Raw genomic sequence first — 17,235 nt, 5'->3', positions numbered from 1 at the left:
GGTTTCTGAAAGTGGAAGAGAGAGAGAGAAAAAGGAGACTCGATGCCTAAAAGTTTCGTTTTGATGAAAAGTATAAACCCATGCTAAATACATCCCAAATAGAATGAATGAACACTGTTCACATCCTAATCAAATTTTTTAAACTCAGAGATTAAAACAAACAAACAAACAATCTGGAAAGTAGTCAGAGAGAAAAAAGAAAAAGAGAAAAGAGAGTAAAAGAGAAAAAAGCGAGTAACAAATGTGATACAAATTACCATTGACTTCTCATCAGGGATAATGGATACCAGGGGACAAAAATGTAACATCTTAAAAGTGCTGACATTTAACAAAATTAAAAAGAAAATCAACAGTCAACCTAGGAACCTACCTTTGGAAAATACTCTTCAAGCTAAAGGATAACTGCACCCCAAAGAATGATTATCAGCTCAGGTCATTATGTAGCATCCACCCTTCTTTTCTTCTGCTTCCACCTGTCTGTATACACCCAGAGGAAGTCCACACATCTCCCAATTCTCTTCGGATCTTCGGACAGGCCTTTGATGTAATTGTGTCTGTTTTTTACAATCTCTGTCTCCATAGTTCTATCAGCCCATGAAGAGCACATCTGACACACAACTTCAGCAAATCTTATGAAAATAGTAAGTTCCTGTCTGTCACTCCTCTGGATATAATAATTCAAATACAGTCTTAGGGACTAGAAGATATCCTTGCTCATGTGCCCTTGACCTCATTCAACTAGAGAACAGAAGACTTCATGATGACAGTGTACCTGCATTATCAACATCTGTTTCCAGCTAGACTTGCCATATGAAATTCCCTCATGTATAATATTTTTAACACTCAATTTGCAGTCAACGTGAACTTAAAATATGCTCAAAGTAAAAGTTATAGAATCAGATGTGTACATATAAATATATACTAAAACTCTTTAATTTCAATTCTGTAAATGTTTTTACTTCCTGGTTGGTATCCCTAAGAGGGATCCCTGTGAATCCCTAAGAATAGTCCCTAATAATAACTATTTTCTTAAAATCAGTCACTCAAAAGATTGGAAATAAATTTTCTTTTAGATTTGCTAACTTTTTTAAATATATAGAATTTTAGAGTAATTAAAGCATTCACAACTGGATATCAAAGATTTGGAAACACTAAAGCACAAGCTACTGGAGATCAAAGGCTCTGATAATTCCAGATCTCCTCTTCTACTAACCTCTGGGACTTTATAAGAATAAATCACTTACTATATTGCATCCTGGGTTTTTGGTTTCTTGTTTGTTTGCTTTTTAGTGTGAGTTATGGTCGACATTAGCATTTCTGAAGTATTTGGGATTCATGAAACAAAAGAAAATGGAGGCTGAGCAAACATACAGTTGCCATTTCTTTTTTAGTAAGAACATAAACAATCATACACACTGCCGTCTCTAGTTAAAATATTTCATTAAAGACATAAAGAAATTAAAAACATTTCATTAAAGACATTCAAAATAAGTGCTTCACATTAAAAATATATGTAGTTCAAGAAAAAATTGCATATTATCTTTTTTTCCCATTTTCATCATGGACTGGTAAACATTTTATGAATGTCTAAAATCATTCCATGGACCTGTGTTTAAAAATCATTGAATTAAATGCTTCTTAACTGCCCTCTTCTACTATGAAACTCTATGATTTATATTCTTATTTTGATACATTATGTTAAGTAAATGTGATTAATATTACATGATTACATTAAATATAATTTACCTAATTCAATGTAATTAAATTAGGAAAAATACTTTTTTAAGAACAAGGGAAATATCTCCTAATGATTAGTGCAGGACTTTGCCCCGATACATTTTAACGCATACTACACATGTTAAAGACCTTTTCAAAAAGTTCCTGTGGGAAATGACGGTGTCATTTGAGTCTATTAAAGCATCATCTGGTTGCACAAACTAGAAAGAGAAGTGGCACTGTGGTAATACTAGTCTTTATCTTAGAGACCAAGAGGCCTTTTGCAAATTTGTAGTATCATTTCCCTAAACAACTCTGGACTGAATTGTACTTTAGTTCCTCAGTTCTATATTTTTGCAGAGGCAGAAACATAAGCTCTTGATTTTTATTTTAAAGGTTGCTGACGGAATCGAGATAACTTTTTCCTACACCATGTATAACAAGGGAGTAGCATTAACAAGTGAAAGATGTAATAAATTAGACATCTCTTCATTTTAGAGAGAGAAGATGGAAACATCATTGGTTTTCTTTTCTCAATTAAGTATGTGCGAACCAAAAGCAAAAACTATTTTCAAGTTAATACACGGTTCAGGAAAAGAAGAAACAAGCAAAGAAGCCAAAATCAGGTAAAAATCATAATTTTAAAAATCAGCATTTTACTTTTAAAAACATGATTGACATTGAATATTTCTTAGCACTTGTTTTTAAAATATCTGGTTGAAAATATATTGATTCTACTGTTACAACTGAAAAAAAAGTATTTATTAGGAGTAAACAATTGTTAAATATAAAGTGTTCTTTTTTTTAAGTCCAACCATTTTAACCACACAGAAGAACCAGTAATAATACTTATTGAAATATAATCTCAAATATTTTATAGTCATGGAGGGAGAAATATATTTCACATACGGTATCTTAATTCCTCCACAAACATAGTATTTAAATAAGACTCTCAATAAGACCACTGTGAGTGTGTCAGGAGTGGAGGTGGGTGAGAAAGGGTGTTCATGTGATTACCAGTCACAAATCTGTTTGACAGTCAGAAAGAGAGATTTTAATTGTCATCCAAATTGTCCTGAAGCTAATGCCTTTTCATTACAGAGCTAAGGAAAACAGAAATAGGCTAAGTCTTCTGGTACAGAAACCTGTGTTTTACGATGATACTCCCTCCACTAGATCTGGGCAATTGGCCAAAGAAACAAGGTGAATAACTTGTAATTATTTGTGGGGACATTTTGCTGATTCTATCATTAAAGATTTAAGAAAGAGGAAATTAGGGATTCCTATTTTATTGGAAATTATACAGTAATATAAGGAAGGTTAGAGATCTCATTTCAAGAAAAACTAGAAATATTCCATAAAATTAAACTATTTTAATAGCTTGAATTAAATAATCTCGTAAAAATTTAAAGATGCTCTTTTAAAATTATATGCCTGTCAATTTTAAATGATATATTTTACTCCTTATAAACTGATGAAATACTCATTAAGAGTGTGCACAATGTCATTGAAAAGTACTATTCATCTCTTTCTTCAGTAATTCGGAAAAAACGCCCTGGGTATAATATAACATAAAACACAAAAAGGGATGTCTTGTCATTTTTAGCCATTTCTTTAGTTTAAAAAGAAAATGGAATAAGCTTATATACTAGGATAATACAAATTTTTCCAAACAGAAAATATGACCAATAAAAGATATAAGACAAATATATTCAATTCTCTCAATTATCATTTCTAAAACATTTATTGCATTAAAAACATTTCATATTTCTTACATCTTTAAAGCTTCATTAGTCAAACTTCCTGTATCTTTTTTTTTTTAAATTGCTGCATATTGTGGTAAAAGTTTCAAGGAAATTGCAGTTAAAAAAAAAGTTTGACTAAAAGATACAGTCAGTTTAGGTTCTTCTATACGATGAATTAAGAAAGATAACTGACCTGGTTTCCTTCTCTTTGTTTTTAACTGAAGACATGATTAGTTTTTCTTTTAGAAAATAAAATAACTCAAGAGAGGATAGTGTTAACACATCATCTGATAGGCAAAATCCAAAAGAAGTTTGACTAATACTTTTGATCTTTCATATAATAATCAAAGGAGAAATCATGTGAAATATGACCGAAAAGAGCAATATGATAACATATGTTGCAGCAGATTCATAAATAGACTTCCTGCATGTTCCAGTATAAAACATTTTGTTTCTCAAACAGAGTCTCCCCAGAAGAAGCAATAAAATGGGGTGAATCATTTGACAAACTGCTTTCCCATAAAGGTTAGTGCCTTTTTTCCCAAATATTTTATTCTTTAATGGAAAAGTACATGAAATTTGTATGTAACTGTACAAAAACAGGCTGTCACAAAAATTTAGCCTGATTGAAATTGTACAGCAATCTGAGTTTCTGATCCACAAAAATAACTAAATAATGGACTGGTTAACAAATAAACAGTATTTTTTGTTTAAAAATAAAGAGTATTTTTCAAATATATTTATGCTATTAAAAACTACTTTTTGTGGATGAAATATTTCTTGGTGCTGGATGGATAGTTTCATCCAGTTTCATCCACTGGATGAATAAAAATTTTCAGTGTTTATCATTTGTGCATGAGAAACTTGGTTTTATTAAATCCCATACTATCTATGTTATTTTTATTGTTAAGTGATCAAAAAATACTCTTGATGAACATTTTAGAAACCTTCATGAGAAGAGATGTTGTGTAATTTCATAAATATTCACTGGTTGAATCAGTCATCAGAATTTTGCAGAGGAGCTGAGGTTTAGGTGGGCATTTAAGGTGGAGCTTTGTAGATGAGATGGAAAGTAAGGACAAGTCCTGAGTTTGTTCAAGTAAGGGTTAAGAACAGGCTGCCAGAATTGCTACTTTTTAAGAGTCAACTTTCCTAAGGCAGCAGGTGAGTAAGCAATTTTTTTCTTACCTTTATTCAGATTTCTTTCAGGTAGGAAAATTGACAGGTTGAGCTAAGTAGGCAATGAGGTTAAAAAAACACAGGGTTTATTGTTTCCTCACGCTAAATCACGCAGAGTCTGCTTAAAAAGCAACGCTTTATCACTGCCAAATAGCCACGGGTTTCGTCTAGTCCACAACTTTTATTTGTACATCCAAGTCCTATTCCTTACCTCATTCTTTGAATGAGTCCCAGCTGACTACTGTTTACAGCACTTGTCAGTCGTTGCCGCATCCGCGGTGTCTACTGGAAGCAGGCACTCCTATTGCTGGGTCAGCTGGGAGCTCAGTACTTGTAATTCAGCCCCAAGTACTGTGCACTGTTCGCTGAAACCAACGTTGTCTAGGCTGTCTTCATGTCCTGCAGTATTCTCATCCCTAACTGTTCACCCTCTATAAGGTTTTGGCAACTAGTTCATGTTCTCCTGAGTTTACTGACAGAGAATCCTATTTCTGCAGACAATCCCCGAAGACTCTCCCACTTCCAATGAAAATAGATTCTGCCTCTGGATTGTTATATTGAGTCAGAGAAAGAAAAATATAGGTAGAGAAACCAAGGCTTAAGTTTAGGCAAGAATGTCATCAGTGAAGATGGAGAGCCGTGGTAAGAAGGGACGCTTATGCTGAAAAAAGTTAATGTGTTACTCCACCCTCATTTCACTGTAATGCTCTATCACTCCCTATTTGGAGAAAAATAATGTGAACAGCTTAAAGCGTCTGCCTGCATTGCTGGAGACCTGGGTTCAATCCCTGGGTAGGGAAGATCTTCTGGAGAAGGAAATGGCAACCCACTCCAGTATTCTTGCCTGGAGAATCCCATGGAAGGAGGAGCCTGGTGGGCTACAGTCCACGGGGTCGCAAAGAGTTGGATAGGACTGAGCAACTTCACTTTCACTTTCACTTTTCTTCAACTACCCATTTTTCTTCATTCCCAATATCCAGTCACGTCTTGACTTTTGTTAAAATTCTTGCCAAATGTATGTCGAACTTGTCTCCCATTCTCATCTCCACGGCGACTGAGTTCAGGTATTTATCTAATTACAGCCTGTGTGAAACTTTCCTTGTAATTCATGCCTCCCAAAACTTACTTCTTTTTCTAATCTCCTATTATTTCCAACACTTGGGCACAACTCAGCCCTTAAGCCTCTTCATTAGTCAGGGAAGAAAAAAAAAAAAAAATGGAATTCACTTTTTTTTTTTTTTCCTAATTTGAATGTTTATTGTAAGGAAACATGACTTTTCATACGTGGATCTCCAAACCCAGCACATCACCTGGTAAATATTAAGTGCTTGAGTTATAGAATGAAATCTGTTGCTAGGAAAAATGTTAGTCCCTGGCTCCTTTAGAGATCTGAGTTCTGGTTCTCTTCTGTAGGGCTTCCCTTGTGACTCAGCTGGTAAAGAATCTTCCTGCAATGTGGGAGACCTGGGTTTGATCCTTGGGTTGGGATGATCCCCTGGAGAATGGAGAGGCTACACACTCCAGTATTTTGGCCTGGAGAATTCCATGGAGTGTATAGTCTGTGGGATCACAAACAGTCAGACATGACTGAGTGACTTTCACTTCACTTCACTTCTCTCCTGTAACACAATGGTTGTATAACCTTAGTTAAGCTTCCTAATCACTTTTACATTCAGCTTCCTCAACTCTAAATGGAGATAGCAATGTCTTTAGGGCCAATATGAATAAATTTCTCTCAGGATTAAATGATATGTAAGAAGCCAATAGCTGTTTGACACTATTCAAAAGTAAATGGTTTCTGTTATTATAAAAAATAATTATCATCTTTTTCTGTAATAATCTTTTTGTGTTTTGCAACCTACTCCAAGCTGTATTAGCATCACTTACAGGGTTAAATTTCAGTGGGAAGAACTATTATTGCTCATGATCAAAGTGATAATTAAATTATATTGGACTTGCAAAAAATTATGTTAATGGTATTCTTTTTATCAGTCCCCCAAATCCAGTTTTTCTAAATTGCAAATCTTATTGTAATATTAAACTGTAAAACTTAAAATAGTCACATAAAAAGTCTCATGGTTGCAATGGTTAAATTCAGCTCATTTCTATTGACTTAACTGTAGGCCAGAAAGACAAAAAAGGAAAGTTCCTATACTCATGCGCACACATACACACACATCAGAACTTCATCAGATTTTATAGGATTTCCCTTTAGTTAAACGTGTCATTTTCTCAAATTCTGTATGTCATATCTATACAAAGGAAATGGAAATGTATTAAATTAGTCAAATAGGGAGTGAAGTGATAAGTCAAAACAAAATACATGAGAAATTTGAATATTTGACAAAAATGCCTGATCCTAAAACCAAAATAGAATAATTATTGGCATTTTAAGGAATGGAGCCATAGAGTAGATGGTTCTTATGTTAGATTTTAGGGGGTTAATAAAAAATTCACTAGCTGGACAAAGAGAGAAACAGATCATCCAAGCAGAAAGCCAACTCAGGCACGGGGCATTAAACAGTGCATTTTATTTAGTGAACTAGACAGAACATAATTCTTTATTGAGAAACATAATTTGAAAAAGGGTGGCTGAGGATGACAGATAATAGACAAGACTAAACAGAAAGAACATTGTTTTTGCTATGCTCCACAGAAACTAAAGAATCCATGGAGTATTTTGATAATTCCACTATTATATTCAAATTTCATTCCTAAAATGTAACTATAACTCTCTTAAAATTGATAAAAAGCACAAAACATAAAATCCAAGGAAATATAATCAAAGTAGGGACTTTAGTTAATAATAGTGAATCAGTATTTGTTTATTAATTGTAACAAATGTACCTTACCAATATAAGATGTTAATAATAAGAGGGAACTGCAGGTGTGGTGTGAGGTAGCTCTGTCTGAGCTTCCCAACTTTTCTGTAAATGTTACCCTAAAAGCAAATGATCATCTGAAAAAAATGGACTCAAACATGTTATATAGTAAATTCAACACAACACAGTCCATAAATAATTTTACTTCTGTTCCTCATGTGTTTCTATGCAGATATTAGTATAATTTTTCCCTGCCTTCCCTGTTGATTGACAGATTTGTCTGAAATGGCAAAATAAATCATAAAAATCTGTAATTTAAGGCTATTCATATATATCAATGATATAGTTTAAGAAAAACAATCAATCAAAAACCGGGATCAGACTATCTGTTGTTCATAATCATCAGTTTCAAATTTAGTCATCAGTCTTCTACTTATTGACTTTATGAAAATAAATGTTACCAAAATGAACTTAGCAAATCAATAAATTCCAATAAAATTATATACATATATATATTACACTCACACATGTAAGTGTATTTGTATGCATATGTGTATATGGTTCTGCTTAAGACAGTTTTGAAAGTAAAACATTGCTGCTGAATAACATCATGTGCAAAACAATTGGCAAAATGACAATATTTTAAAACAATTGGTTTTAAAAACAATTTTTTAAAACAATTGTTTTTAAAAATGCCTATAGAACTCGCAGTGTTTCATGTAGGCTTTAGAAAATCATTAAATGGAAATTATGTAGATGTGTGCAAGATTTCAACAGGCAGAGGGAAAAGGTTATTTTTAAGTAGAGAAAAAGGCAGGAAAAAGACCAGAGAAATAAGCAATTTGAATGTAACCTAGGAGAGCAAGCAGGTCTCTTTCATTGAGGCAGAGCAGTGAACAGACACATTAGAATTTGTTCAAGTTGTGAACAAATTTCAGAAGAGTTTGCTAGTTAGAAGGCTTACTCTGATGGACAGAAAGGTAGAATTCTATGCATATTTTAAGGACTACATACAAGGCTGTTACAAATGTCAAAGTTAACCTCAAGGTTGAGAAGGCAATGGCACCCCACTCCAGTACTCTTGCCTGGCAAATCCCATGGACGGAGGAGCCTGATGGGCTGCAGTCCATGGGGTTGTGAAGAGTCGGGCATGACTGAGCAACTCCCCTTCACTTTTCACTTTCATGCATTGGAGAAGGAAATGGCAACCCACTCCAGTGTTCTTGCCTGGAGAATCCCAGGGACGGGGGAACCTGGTGGGCTACCGTCTATGGGGTCACACAGGGTCGGACACGACTGAAGTGACTTAGCAGCAGCATTTCACTGAATTTCACTGAAAATTCACAGTATTTCACTGAAGTGAAATAGCAGCAAGGGCCATTTTGGAAAGAAAATGGATGAACTTGACTGACTGAATGTGTATAGATGTTGTAAAGTGAAATGGTGAAGAAACAGATGAACAAAAAGGATGAGCCAAAGACCCCTAGATTTTGTTCTGTATTAATAGGAACATAACAGTGCTTTTTATCTATCAGAAGTAGAGGGGGAAAAAAGATTTGGAGAAGGTAACAGGTTAGAGTTTGAACTTTAACTGCTGATAAACTTTATCAGAAGTTTTGCAGGATTTTATAGACATACATCTAGAATATGAAAGAGTGATTGATTATGGAAAGATTTTCTAACCATCTCATATACTTGATACTTAATATTTGAAATAGAAGTTTATTTCTTGTGAAGGGAGTATCTATCAATTTAAAAAGAAAAACCTGTCTGTTTATTTCCTTTTTTCCAGCCACTACAAATAATACCAATTTTTTTAGCCTTTTTATTAACAAGTATTGGCTTGGACTTTTTGCACCCTAAATTGTGATTATACTAAACTTCGTTTTGAGAATAATTCATAACAAGATAAGATAAAAGTAGAATATGTAAATCATTTCACCCCCTTGATTCAAAAATATGAGCTGATTATACTGTGGAAAATACGTATCACTGACTTTGAGTAAAGGCCACAAGGAAATGCTCACTTCTCCTTTGGGCAAGGAAATGAGCACTTATACTTTTCACCTTGTGGTTTTTCAAGCTGCCCTTCCCAATTTTCAGTTACTGGTGTTCTGCAAGATAAGAGATTCCAGGGTTCTGCAAAGTTACATTTCTGAATCAAGCTGACCTATAACAAACAAGCAGTTACTTGATCTCACCAAAAACAAAAGGTAAAGTCCAGTCTAAATTATAAATGGACCACACAAATAACAACAATATTGCAAAAGTAACCACAACATTCTGTGGCAGGTCACAAGCCAAATATCAAAGGAGAAGCAAGGTAACCTAGTTCTTAGCGTATTACACTGTACTTGGTTTTCAGCTTCAGTTTCTTGACTTTTTGTTTCATTTGGTTTCTTGGCATCAGAAAAATACTCCAACAGATGCCAGAGTTTCAATTTAGAAGCATGCAATTACAAGCATTTTGTTTGTATGACACACTGAGCCAGCTTCTTCCAGGGTAAATTCTAATCCCAGGTTCTATCAAGCACTTTTGGCAGATGCATCACCACTGCTTCTTCCTGAATAACTCTTTAGTAAGTTATTGCTTCTGTGTGAGAAATGGTTCCATTGTGACCTGACTTCATGCAGCTGCTCTAAGTGCCTAGAGAAACAGGAAATAACCAGTATGCTGGGATAATCCTGCACAACATGGTGTATAATTATTTAAAAAGTCACTTACTTAAAGTTTTAAATAAATGAACTTTCTTCTAATTCATCATTAATTTGTTTCTCTATTTAGTATTTATTCATCCCTATTATGTTCGTATTATGCCAACAAAATCCATTCACTCTTGATTAACTCACCACAAGCACTTATAGCACACAGCACTTTTCCTAATGTTAATGCTGTGACTTCATTTCCAATGTCTGTGTCAAGCTCAAGACCAAGCAGTGTAACAAAGGGCTCTGGATGATATTTCAAAGCACAGCGGCTGTGCAGAGCTAACACTCATTCGTGTTCTGTGGATTCCTGAAGGACGATATTTAAGTAGCACTTATGTTATTTCCGGAAAACTTCTAAAACGATCTTAAGCAATTTGGTTCCCCAGGTGGTGCAGTGTTAAAGAATCTGCCTGTTAATGCAGGAGACATGGGTGAGATCCCTCGGTGGGGAAGATCCCCTGGAGAAGGAAATGGCAACACACTCTAATATTCTTGCTGGGAAAATCCCTTGGCAGAGGAGCTTGGTGGTCTACAGTCCATGGGTTGCAAAGAGTCAGACATGGCTGAGCGCGCGCATGCGCGTGCGCACACACACACACACACACACACACACACACACACACACAAACACCAGAGTTAGTCACCCCTGCAATTTTCCTTCCTTAGTCATTGGTCTATACATGTCTGTCTTGTCTGTTAATCTCCACATTCCTCAACAGTCAAGACTTTGTTGTTTTATGCACTTGAGTGATAAATGTTCTATAACTGTAATCCAAATATACCTAGGTTCAAACCCTTGTACCATCTTTCTCTACCTGTAAGATTCAGGGCAACTTAACTCTCTGAACTTCAGCTTCTTCATCTGTATAAATGGGTAGAACAGGACTTACTCTTAACACAAAATGGATTAAAGAGCTAAATATAAGACCAGAAACTATAAAATTCTTAGAGGAAAATATAGGCAGAACACTCAATGGCATAAATCAAAGCAAGATCTTCTATGACCCATCTCCTAGAATAATGTAAATAAAAACAAAAGTAAACAAATGGGACCTGACTAAACTCAAACCTTTTGCATAGTAAAGGAAACTATAAGCAAGGTGAAAAGACAACCCTCAGAATGGGAGAAAATAATAGCAAATGAAACAACTGACAAAGGATTAATTTCTAAAATATACAAGCAGAGCATACAACTCAATACCAGAAAAACAAACAACCTAATCAAAAAGTGGGAAAAAGACCTAAAGAGACATTTCTCCAGTGAAGACATACAGATGGCTAACAAACACATGAAAAGATGCTCAATGTCACTCTTTATTAGAGAAATGCAAATCAAAACTACAATGAGATATCACCTCACACTGGTCAGAATGGCCATCATCAAAAAGTCTACAAACAAGAAATGCTGCAGAAGGTGTGCAAAAATGAACACTCTTGCACGGTTGGTGGAAATGTAAATTGATACAGCCACTATGGAAGACAGTATGGAGATTCCTTAAAAAACTAGGAAAAAAACCACCATGTGACCCAGCAATCCCACTCCTAGGCATGTACACTGAAAAACCAAAATCAAAAAAGACACATGTATCCCATTTTCATTGCAGAACTATTTACAATAGCTAGAACATGGAAGCCACCTAGATGTCCATTGACAGATCAATGGATAAAGAAATTATACATTTACACAATGGAATATTAATCAGCCATAAAAAGGAATGCCTTTGAGTCAGTTCCAATAAGGTGGATGAACCCACAACCTATTATACAAAATGAAGTAAGTCAGAAACAGAAAGGTTAATATCCTATTCTAGTGCATATATACAGAATCTACAAAAATGGTACTGAAGAATTTATTTACAGGGCAGTAATGGAGAAATGGACATAAAGAATACACTTATGGACGTGGAGAGAGGGGAGGAGAGGGTGAGATGTATGGAAAGAGTAATGTGGAAACTTACATTACAATATGTAAAATAGATAGTCAACGGGAATTTGCTGTATGGCTCAGAAAATTCAAACAGGGGCTCTGTATCAACCTAGAGGGGTGGGATGGGAAGAGAGGTGGGAGGGAGGTTCAAAAGGGAGGGGATAAATGTACACCTAGATAATCACAATGGTGTGATCACTCACCTAGAGCCAGACATCCTGGAATGTGAAGTCAAGTGGGCCTTAGAAAGCATCACTATGAACAAAGCTAGTGGAGGTGATGGAATTCCAGTTGAGCTATTTCAAATCCTGGAAGATGATGCTGTGATATGCCAGCAAATTTGGAAAACTCAACAGTGGCCACAGGACTGGAAAAGGTCAGTTTTCATTCCAATCCCAAAGAAAGGCAATGCCAAAGAATGCTCAAACTACCACACAATTGCACTTATCTCACACACTAGTAAAGTAATGCACAAAATTCTCCAAGCCAGGCTTCAGCAATACATGAACCGTGAACTTCCAGATGTCCAAGACCATTTTAGAAAAGGCAGAGGAACCAGAGATCAAATTGGCAACATCTGCTGCATCATCGAAAAAGCAAGAGAGTTTCAGAAAAACATCTATTTCTGCTTTATTGACTATGCCAAAGACTTTGACTGTGTGGATCACAATAAACTGTGGAAAATTCTGAAAGAGATGGGAATACCAGACCACCTGACCTGCCTCTTTGGAAACCTATATGCAGTCAGGAAGCAACAGTTAGAACTGGACATGGAACAACAGACTGGTTCCAAATAGGAAAAGGAGTACGTCAAGGCTGTATACTGTCACCCTGCTTATTTAACTTCTATGCGGAGTACATCATGAGAAATGCTGGGCTGGAAGAAGCACAAGCTGGAAACAAGATTGCCGGGAGAAGTATCAATAACCTCAGATATGCAGATGACACCACCCTTATGGCAGAAAGTGAAGAGGAACTAAAAAGCCTCTTGATGAAAGTGAAAGTGGCGAGTGAAAAAGTTGGCTTAAAGCTCAACATTCAGAAAATGAAGATCATGGCATCTGGTACCATCACTTCATGGGAAATAGATGGGGAAACAGTGGAAACAGTGTCAGACTTTATTTTTTTGGGCTCCAAAATCATGGCAGATGGTGATTGCAGCCATGAAATTATTATGACCAACCTAGATAGCATATTCAAAGGCAGAGGCATTACTTTGCCAACAAAGGTCCATCTAGTCAAGGCTATGGTTTTTCCAGTAGTCATGTATGGATGTGAGAGTTGGACTGTGAAGAAGGCTGAGCACCAAAGAATTGATGCTTTTGAACTGTGGTGTTGGAGAAGACTCTTGAGAGTCCCTTGGACTGCAAGGAGATCCAACCAGTCCATTCTGAAGGAGATCAGCCCTGGGTGTTCATTGGAAGGAATGATGCTAAAGCTGAAACTCCAGTACTTTGGCCACCTCATGCGAAGAGTTGACTCATTGGAAAAGACTCTGATGCTGGGAGGGATTGGAGGCAGGAGAAGAAGGGGATGACAGAGGATGAGATGGCTGGATGGCATTACCATCTCGATGGACATGAGTCTGAGTGAACTCCGGGAGTTGGTGATGGACAGGGAGGCCTGGCGTGCTGCAATTGATGGGGTCGCAAAGAGTCGGACGTGACTGAGCAACTGAACTGAACTGAACTAATGGCTGATTCATATTTAAGTTTGACAGGAAACAACAAAATTCTGTAAGCAATTATCCTTCAACAAAAAGATAAATAAATTTTAAAAAATTAACGGGAACTTCCCTAATCAAAGGCACACAGCAATGCAGCAATAACTTATAAAAGACTCAAAACTTGCAGCTGCTATAATTAATATCATTGCCTTTTCAGTTTATATTACAGTTTTCAGGTTCATACTAGGTGTTTCACAAATAATTAAGAGATAGATGAAGGAAGTTATTTTTAATGAGTAACACTTTCAGTTGTCTGGCATATGGATGATCCCCTTTAGGTGTCAATATAAAGAACAGTTTATTATGCTTGAGATTTATTAATAAGAAAAGTAATAGCCATTTCCTCCTAAAATTGTCACAGTCATTTATCAACTGGCTTTAAGAATAATCCAGTATTTAAAAACTGATTAGTCCATGCTTACATGTGACATATGGATAGAATAAAATGCAAAAAAGTCTTTCCCTTCACTGAGGTCAAAGTACCTTTATTCATAAACCCAATAAAACATATTCTTAGTTGCCTCTCTCCAATCTAGATCTGACCTGGGACAGACCATTCTGTTGTAAGGCATTTTATTTGCTAACTTTGTTTTAATTTCCATTTAAATAGTAACAGAGGAGTGGTTAGGAACAAAAGGGGAAGAAGCAGTGTCTACACCAGGAACACAGAGCAATACTACCCAGTGACAGGCTTTGCAAAATCCGATTGCACTTTTCCACGTAACCACTTTTGCTTTCTTAGAGTTACCTGAACATGTTCTCACAATCATTTTGCTGTCTTTCCTGATAGCTAGTCAAGGGATTCTCCTTGGAAATCTACTTTATAGCAGTCACCAAGCAAATAAGAAATTTCAGAAATCTATTAAAAATGCAAAGAATGTAGATAATTATGAGAGATAAATTAAGAGAGTACATATATTTAGTATTCCATCCAGTAAAAAGTGGATGTTAGTTGGAGGACAAAAGGGCAAGCATTTTAGAAATTTGAAAGAGGAAGGAAGTATGGGTGGTAAGCAGTGGTTTTTGGTTACATTAAAAATCCATCAAGGGGAATTCTCAATATTTTTTTTTAAAGTTCTGGCCAAAAGCTGGGGCATGACTAAGTAACTGTCTAAAGTTTGGGTCGAGCCAATTGGTCTACAGAGGGTTGTGTATGTTGTGGTTTTGCTTTCACACACCTAACGTTGCCAATATTCTGTTGCAGTTTTTATTTAGGGGTTGAAAGGCCTGTTGTGCCTTAGTCTCTCTAGGATCATTAGAGAAGAAGGGGGAAAAGGGACAGAAAGTAAAACCAGAGATTGTGAAACAAAACTATCTTTCTAGTCATGTAAATAGAACAGAAAGAAGTTTTCAAGCTGTTGCCAACCAGCAGCCAAATGATGCTTATTCAGCCTCTTTTCTAAAGTCATCAGCCTGGGGCTCCAGCTTTACCCGAAGTCTTGAAAGGTTGCTGCTGTAATGGTAGTTTTCAAAAATTAAAGGAATGTAATCATCCACAATAATAATGACTCAAACTGCTTTTTAGACATTCAGGTACTGAGCTTCAGACAGAGAAAGGAATTGTGGAAAGGAAAATCAAATCAGAACACACTAAAGAATCACAGACCCTATAAATGCTAATGGGTCACCAAGCCAGGATAGAACCCGCACATTTGACCCCCTGTGTTCACTTTAACAGCTATTTTTGGCTTAAAAATAATTAAAACAGAGGTAAATCATTAACTTTACTCTGAAATATACACATTTTTAGGTATCTGGGGAAAATCTATCAAAATGCTTTAAGGAATCATTATCCACTTATATGTCCCTGCTACATTCTGACCAAATCACACTACTCAGCAAGAGAAATAAATTGAAAATCAAACACTAACTGTGCCAGAAAGTAAGAAAAAGAGTAGTTCAATATCACCAACATTGATTGTTCTTCCTTCTTTTCAGTGACTAGAATTTGTTGACTTATCCAGGAAGCGCTTAAGCACTAAGGCCTCCTAAGACAGTTGTGCTTGACTAGGAATTATCTTACTAGCATCTAATCACTGGACAAGCTCTGGGTTGTATGTCAGTCCTGGGATGCCTTCACAAATTCTCATGGAGACTGACCTTTGCCTGTCTTCCTAGTTTTTTCAGTAAAGTTTAGCCACTAACATCTGGTGCTCAGGATCAATTTACTGAGGGAAAGAAACGGCAGACTCCCCCCTTATCCCAGTGCAAACACCAATGGAAGGAGCCATGGAGTAGAAGAGGTCCACATGGCTCCTCCATTACGGTAGTGGTTGGAGAGATCCCATACCTAAGAGGGAACGTCTGTAGGTTGTGTCACTTCTGGCTACTGATTTCTCACGTTAAGTTTCTGGATCTCTAACATAATCAAACAGTTGCTTTCAACATTAAAAAAGTGCTTCATGCCAAAGAGGACAAGTTCCAGATATAGGAGAAATACATGGTGATATATAACACATGATTTGAAGACTGCATTCCTTTCCTGTGGCTGCTGTAACAAATTATGGCAACTTTAGGGACTTAAAACAACACAAATGTATTATCTTGTAGTTTTGTAGGTCAGGAGTGTAGCATGAACCTCACTAGAAAACAATCAAGGTGTCAGCACACTTTTGTTATTTTCCGAAGGTCTAGCTGAGAATCCCTTTCCTACTCACGTGGGTTCCCGACAGAACTCAGTTCTTTGAAATTTTGGACCAATGTCTCCTTAATCCTGCTCTAAATTAAGGTCCTCTTCACCTTCTGGGAGCCATCACATTCTTTGGCTTGGGAACATCTTCTTCCATCCTAAAGGGCAGTGGCAGTGCTTCTTATACTGTACCTCCCTGGTCCACTTTTCTGCCCCCCTCTTCTACTTTTTTTTTTTTTTAATTAATTTTATTTTATTTTTAAACTTTACATAATCGTATTAGTTTTGCCAAATATCAAAATGAATCCACCACAGGTATACATGTGTTCCCCATCCTGAACCCTCCTCCCTCCCCTCTTCTACTTTTAAGGATTGAATGATTAGGTTGGGTCTGCCTGGATAATTCATGATAATTCCCCTCTTTCAAGGTCCTTAATCTTAATCAATTAGCAAAGCGTTTTCTCCACAGTAAGGTAACATATTCACAGGTTCTGAGAATTAGGGCATGGATTTCTTTGGAGGACCGTCGCTCTACCTCTGACAGAAAATGTAGCCTTCTTGAAAAAGTTACACTTCTACAATACGTTTGTTTGAAAAGTGAGATCTGGGACAATTGTATTTATATGAATATCAGTTTCCTCAGCTATGTAAATGAACGTAGGATATATTCCAGACATCTGTTGTAAATACTAAATGTAGTCATGCATATAAACAGCACTCAGCCCTCAAAACCTCTGAACATGTTATAAATGCAAACCCTTTTAGCTATCGCCATAATTCTA

At 36.2% G+C, this 17,235-nt stretch overlaps 1 protein-coding gene across 2 annotated transcripts in view; it reads left to right on the top strand.

Moving 5' to 3' along the window:
- The first annotated feature begins 1,971 nt into the window (after nucleotides 1-1,971).
- RGS18 (regulator of G protein signaling 18) overlaps nucleotides 1,972-17,235 on the top strand; it is a 30,783-nt gene continuing 15,519 nt past the window's right edge. Inside the window, exons 1-3 of one of the 2 annotated variants that reach the window (XM_027564428.1) lie at nucleotides 1,972-2,342; nucleotides 2,818-2,919; nucleotides 3,925-3,986. In XM_027564428.1, the coding sequence (XP_027420229.1) occupies nucleotides 2,224-2,342; nucleotides 2,818-2,919; nucleotides 3,925-3,986 (283 nt within the window). In that variant the 5' untranslated portion in view covers nucleotides 1,972-2,223. The remainder of the gene's footprint in view (nucleotides 2,343-2,817; nucleotides 2,920-3,924; nucleotides 3,987-17,235) is intronic. The other variant, XM_027564430.1, reaches the window with a different exon arrangement.

The sequence above is a fragment of the Bos indicus x Bos taurus genome, chromosome 16, assembly GCF_003369695.1.
Source record: "Bos indicus x Bos taurus breed Angus x Brahman F1 hybrid chromosome 16, Bos_hybrid_MaternalHap_v2.0, whole genome shotgun sequence".
Classification (NCBI taxonomy): Eukaryota; Metazoa; Chordata; class Mammalia; order Artiodactyla; family Bovidae; genus Bos; species Bos indicus x Bos taurus.
This window is presented reverse-complemented; position numbering and strand designations above follow the sequence as displayed.